We start from the raw sequence: 6,285 nt of genomic DNA on the forward strand, positions 1-6,285 counted from the left end.
TTTTATTACAAAAACTCCCTTGGAGTTCTGGCAACTCCAAGAGAATCTTACTTATGAAGTTTGTTACCCATCAAAACTCACTTATCAAGTTTGTTACTAAGTAAACCCTCAAGAAAGATCCACATCATAAAATTTAAATTTATGCGGTTAATTTATTACTTAACATACCTTAGAGTAGATTTTTCTTAGATCAGTTGTGGCATCCAAAAAATATGATCTGATATCAAAGGGTTGTAAAGGACGAATTTTTTTTTAAATTTCACCATTGAATTTTAGTTTTAAATATGGGAGTTAAGTAGCCATCTATTTCAATAGTTTTGATCAAGCTCAACAAGTTCTTTTTTTTTTGAATTTTTTCTTTTTTTGAATTTGAGTTTTTCCATGAAACTTAGAAGACTGTGTTATTGGGTTGCTACTTTGATAATTCATGTGGGCCCAAAGACCCTTAATAACATTTGATAACTTACTAAGTTGGTCATGGTAGCACTAAAGTAAGGTTTGGTCAAGTAACAAACTTGATAAAGTAAGGGAGTTTTTGTAATAAAATTGCAACAGATAGGTCTGCCCAGTAAATCTCTTTAATTTCAAGATAAATTTGATCTTTTCGAGTCAGATAGCAACGAAGGATCAGATTCAGAGCAGAAGATCAGTGAAGATGGGGATATAGGAAAAAACCAGAGAGAGAGAGAGTGAAAATGCCTTTCTTCAAAACCCCATTTAACGGTTACGCCGTTAAGTTCAGTCCTTTCTACGAAAACCGCTTAGCCGTAGCGACCTCTCAAAACTTCGGAATCCTCGGTAACGGCCGTCTTCACGTCCTCGACCTAACCCCATCAGCCCCAATAACAGAACTATGCGCCTTCGATACAGCTGATGGCGTCTACGACTGCACATGGTCCGAAGATAACGAAAACCTCTTAGCTTCCGCTATCGCTGACGGCTCCGTTAAACTATGGGACCTCGCTCTCCCCCCAACTGCCAACCCCATTCGTTCCCTCCATGAACACACTCGTGAAGTCCACTCCATCGATTGGAACACCGTACGCCGCGATTCCTTCTTGTCCTCATCATGGGACGACACTATTAAACTCTGGACGATCGACCGCCCTACAAGCGTTCGAACCTTCAAAGAACACACTTACTGCGTCTACTCGTCTGTGTGGAATCCTCGCCACGCCGATGTCTTTGCTTCTGCTTCGGGCGATTGTACGCTTAGGGTTTGGGATGTTAGAGAACCTAATTCAACTATGATCATCGCTGCTCATGAATTCGAGATTCTTTCGTGCGATTGGAACAAATACGATGATTGTTTGATCGTTTCGGGTTCAGTTGATAAGATGATTAGGGTTTGGGATGTTAGGAATTATAGGGTTCCTGTTTCTGTGCTTAATGGGCATAATTATGCTGTTAGAAAAGTGAAATTTTCACCTCATCAAGAGAGTTTGATTGCTTCGTGTTCGTACGATATGACAGTTTGTTTATGGGATTATAGATTGGACGATTCCCTTGTTGGGAGGTACGATCATCATTCGGAGTTTGCGGTTGGGGTCGATATGAGTGTTCTTGTTGAAGGCCTTTTTGCGAGTACGGGTTGGGATGAACTTGTTTATGTGTGGCAGCATGGGACTGATCCGAGAGCGCCTTAAAGTGGACTTGGCTGTTTTCTTTTTATATTCGGAAGAATTGGTAATTGAAATCAATATTTATGGGGAGAAAAAGTGGGGAATCTTATCGCGGGTATGTTGTTGTTCTCTAGCATGATAACTAGGTGTTTTGTGTTCCTTCTTGCTTACGAATAAATGACTGAATGAATGCCCACATCACACCCATTTGAAATAAAATGACATTTAGTCCTGATAGTGTTTAATATATCCGATTCCTCCAAGATTTTTTTTAATTTTTTTTTATGTTTATTTTGCAATTTTTGTTGGTGTACTAAAGATTTTACAAAGGATTAATGATGAAGTTGAAGTAGAAATGGCATGTTCTGTTCCATGCACTACTCGTCTTATATAAACTGAAAATGTCCTTTCTTATAAATACATTATTATTATTAGCTTGTAATCTAGAATTTTTAAGTTCCTTTAATTTAAATGGTGGCTTGATATATTTTTGGTTATTTACTTCATATTGTAATTTTCTTATGTTTGTGATTGAGGGTCAAAGTACCACCAATCTTTACTTTTTTGGCTTAATTGTGTGGATTGATTGGTAAACTCTTACAAACAATGTTTGAAGAATGCAAAATGTAGGAAGTGATCCAAGACTGCTTACAATCATTGTCGATAGCCTTACGTTCTTTGGTCATCTCAACCGGCCTTTATATCTCTTTTTCTTCTATTAATAAATCTTATATTTATCAAACAAATAAAAAAACAAAAAAGCTGATGTGGAGGAAGGATATGGAAGGTATTTCTCACCCGTGACCTTTTAGGCCGTGCTAAACACTTCTATATCTCCAAATTCCCAGGATCCTCATTTGGAAGTTGAAAATCCTGTCTAAAATAGATACCTTCGTTTGGTGGTCTGCCTTTGACAAAATGGTATTCATCGATCATGTAATCGCTCATAAGTGTATCATTGTGAATTTTTGTGTTTTATGCAACGTTGGTTGCAAAAAGGTTAATCGTATCTTGATTCATTGTTAAAGGGCCTAAGAAATTCGTTCTCATTTTTTTCTCCCTATTTAACATATATTGGAGTCTTCCACATAAATTTTGGACTTGTTTGGCAGTTGGATATGTTATGCCGTTGGTTTTAAAGGTGATATTCTTTGGAGGGTCCATTGCCTTTGACAAAATCCTATTCATTGATCATGTAACCGCTCATAAGTGTATCATCGTGATTTTTTGTGTTTTATGCAACGTTGGTTGCAAAAAGGTTAATCGTATCTTGATTCATTGTTAAACGGCCCAAGAAATTCGGTCTCATTTTTTTCTCCCTATTTAACATATATTGGAGTCTTCCACACAAGTGTTGGACTTGTTTGGCAGTTGGATATGTTATGCCTTTGGTTTTAAAGGTGATATTTTTTGGAGGGTCCATCCTTTTGCTTTATGTTAAAGTATTTGGAAGGAGGAGGACAGTAAGCAACATATTATACTGTTAGTTAAGGTTAATTTATTTCATTGGTTTAAGATTTATTAGAATTCAAGGAGATCTATTTTGAGGATTATGTGTTTAGGCAGGAGTCAATGTGTATGAGAAGAGATGACAGGTGCATGTTTTTGGCTAGTTCCTCTGTTGTGGTGTCTAGCTAGGTTTTAGGGTTTTAATTTAATTTAATTTAATTTTTTTGTAATTTTGAGCCCTCTCTTGATAGGTCTCCTCAACCTCTAGGAAGGGTCTATCTTTTGTCTTTTGGAATGCAATTGACGCTTATCCAAATTTTTTTTTTTTTTGCTTTTACTGCTAAAAAAAAAAAAAAGAGCCATTTGATAAATTGATGTTTCCGACGGAATGAAACTATTTATTAGTTCTATGTTGTCACATCTACTCATATGAAAAATCCAGTACAAATGTCATGGATATGTAGTCGACTTGCCAAAGATCTTCAATAATGTTAGAGAGCCATAATTCTCCCATGTATTAGGAGTTCTGTTATACATTGTTTATAATGAAAACTGAAAAAAGTGTCGGTGTTATACCACTGCCCTTGCAATGTAGAAGACGCCACCCAAGTGTCATTTTTATATTCATCTCCCACATTTTTTTTGGTGTACTAGCAACATTTACCATTTGCTTTGCATGCTCTCAAATCATCGTAAAACAGAAAATTGTGGTTTTTACATCCTTGTGTCTTTACAAATCATTGTAAATTTTGTTTAAGTTCTTACTTACCCCTGTCAACCATAAAGTGCTGTAAAAATTTGTGCTAACCAGTGATTTTCCTAAAACAAATGACACAAAAGTCCCAAAAATCTCTATAAAAACTTTATAGGACAATATTGCTTCCCAGAGTTGGGACAGTTATCTTCAGTTAGGGCATGTATCTTTGTTTAGCCGGCCCCAAAAATCACTGGGATAAGGCTTCGATGATGACGAGGCCATGTATCTTCATATCTTTCTTATTACTCTTTCCATCTCATTTCTGGCCTCCTCCTCACCCTTTTAGACCCCTGACTTACACTAATGTGTTCTTTCTTATTTTTTCTGTTATTTATTTTCTACTTATATGCCAAAACCATCTCAAATGTCCGTCCTTTTGTGCTTACCAATGATTTTCCTTAAAGATTTGACACCAGAGTCTCAAAAATCATTGTAAAAAATTATAAAAACTTTATAGCAAGAAATTGTTTCCCATAGTCGGGCAGTTATTTTAATTTAGGGCATGTATCTTCGTATAGCCAACCCCAAGGTATAAGGCTTTGATGATCATGGGGCATGTATTTTCATATCTTTCTTGTTGCTGTATCCATATCATTTCTGGCCTCCTCATCTTATTAGATACCATAACTTGCACTAAAGTGCTCTTTCTTAGTTGCGTTTTATTGAATTTCTACTTAAATGCCCAAACCATCTCAAACATCGTTCCTTTATTCCATCTCCTATTGAATTGTTCGTAAAATTTTCTCATTTCTATTTTTGTCTTTCTTAGTCTTTTCGCTCATGAAGTGAATGCTCAACCCCTTAAAAACACTAGACAGTTCCTTTCTTCGCTTTATCTCCTAAGCCACTTACTGAAGCAAACTTGATTCATTTATTTGAAGTATATCCAATTCCTAGACCCCCAACTTCCTTGGAAAGAAAAACTTTTTGCCATTCAATTTAGTGAAATTTGCAAGTATAATCTGTCATCCCATAGAAAATCTCCTCTTACATTTCTTTAGAAGCTTGGCCACAAATATCGATATAGAAAATAGAGATCTTATGCTTATCATAAAAAAAAGATAGATTGTATGTGGGAATGCTAGTTAGAGAGCATTGGATGAGCGTCAGTCTACCACCGTTAAAAAAGATAATATTTCTTTCGTGAAACAAGTTCCCACCACAGGATCCCAATAAAAGGTAAAGTAGGAAAAAGCAAAGTGGCCAATTTGACAAACATATAAATGCCAACAGTTTGGGACTTAGATACGTTTATTTGTAGCTAGAGAGAACTTTAAAGAACCTGGGAATGAATTTTTTCATGAAGGACCTGTGCTGTGGAGGCATACATTAGGATAAGTGTTTTGTTTTGAAGACCGTGATCAATGAACTGGAATTGTTGGCTTGGAATCCTCTGATAACGTACCCCTTAACTTGGTTTTACTAATCGTCTGAAGCTTTGGGAACTTTTGAAGAAACTCAATGTGTTTTTGATGCAAAACGGTGGGGGAAGATGAAATATGGGGTGATTAGGGGATCTGATTTGGGATTTGGAATTGGGGTAAGGATTTGGGCGAAAAAGGGTTTCTAAAATTCCAATTGGCTATTGAGATGTAAAATGCAAAGTTTTGTAAATTATGATATTTTGATTGGGGTTGGATAATGGTTAAAGGAAAAGGGGAAATGATTAATGATTGAGGTTTGTAGGTTTCAAGAACCAAGAATTCAAGAAAGTTAACGAGAAAATTAAAGTAAAAGAATGTTATATTTGATTCACTCCAAAATGGCATCACACCACACCCATTGTTGGGAAGATCAAAGCTCAAACTCTATTTTTATTTATTATTCTTCGTTAAAAAAATCCTAATACAGTCTATATATAAACAAAATCAACCAAGTGTCCTAATAAAATTAAAATACCAAATAAATAACCTAATTTTCGTAACTTTCTCTCTCCTAATTTTTCAACTCTTATAAACTTAAATAAAAGACATTATAAAATTAACAAACTACCTCTAAATATTATACTAAGACCATGAGCCAATAAAATATGAAAATAAGTCCAAAAAACATAAAAACAAAATCCTAAAACAGAAAAGTAAAATCTACTCTTCAAATTGTGATGTCCCCATTAGTTTCCATTGATGAGAATCATGGAGGATATGGTGAAAACTAAATACACTTGATTGGTAGATATTGATGAAATCAAACAAGTGCTTGACTAGGAATATGCATTCCATCTTACAAGGCAAGGATGTTGTCTTATATTAGTTCCTTAAAGTGAATCCAACCACCATTAAACTTCAAAGGGCTCCACCCAGTTATAAGGCCCGGATTGAGTATCAATCTTCGACCTTTTAAAGAGCTATACAACATTGGCTTTACTCAGCTGAGCTAGTGATTGGTTTGGACCTTCACAGTTTCGCTCATGGTAGAATATCATGCTCAACTGTTACAGTTAGCAAGTTTAAAGAACCT

At 35.6% G+C, this 6,285-nt stretch overlaps 1 protein-coding gene across 1 annotated transcript; it reads left to right on the forward strand.

Annotated features, from left to right (window-relative positions):
* The first annotated feature begins 601 nt into the window (after window positions 1–601).
* On the forward strand, window positions 602–1,869 carry PEX7 (peroxin 7). The gene has a single exon (XM_086421077.1). The coding sequence runs from the start codon at window positions 696–698 to the stop codon at window positions 1,644–1,646; it is 951 nt and encodes a 316-aa protein (XP_086277203.1). The 5' UTR covers window positions 602–695; the 3' UTR covers window positions 1,647–1,869.
* Window positions 1,870–6,285: the final 4,416 nt, after the last annotated feature.

The sequence above is a fragment of the Akebia trifoliata genome, chromosome 13, assembly GCF_017979445.1.
Source record: "Akebia trifoliata isolate Shusen 1 chromosome 13, ASM1797944v1, whole genome shotgun sequence".
In the NCBI taxonomy this organism is placed as follows: domain Eukaryota; kingdom Viridiplantae; phylum Streptophyta; class Magnoliopsida; order Ranunculales; family Lardizabalaceae; genus Akebia; species Akebia trifoliata.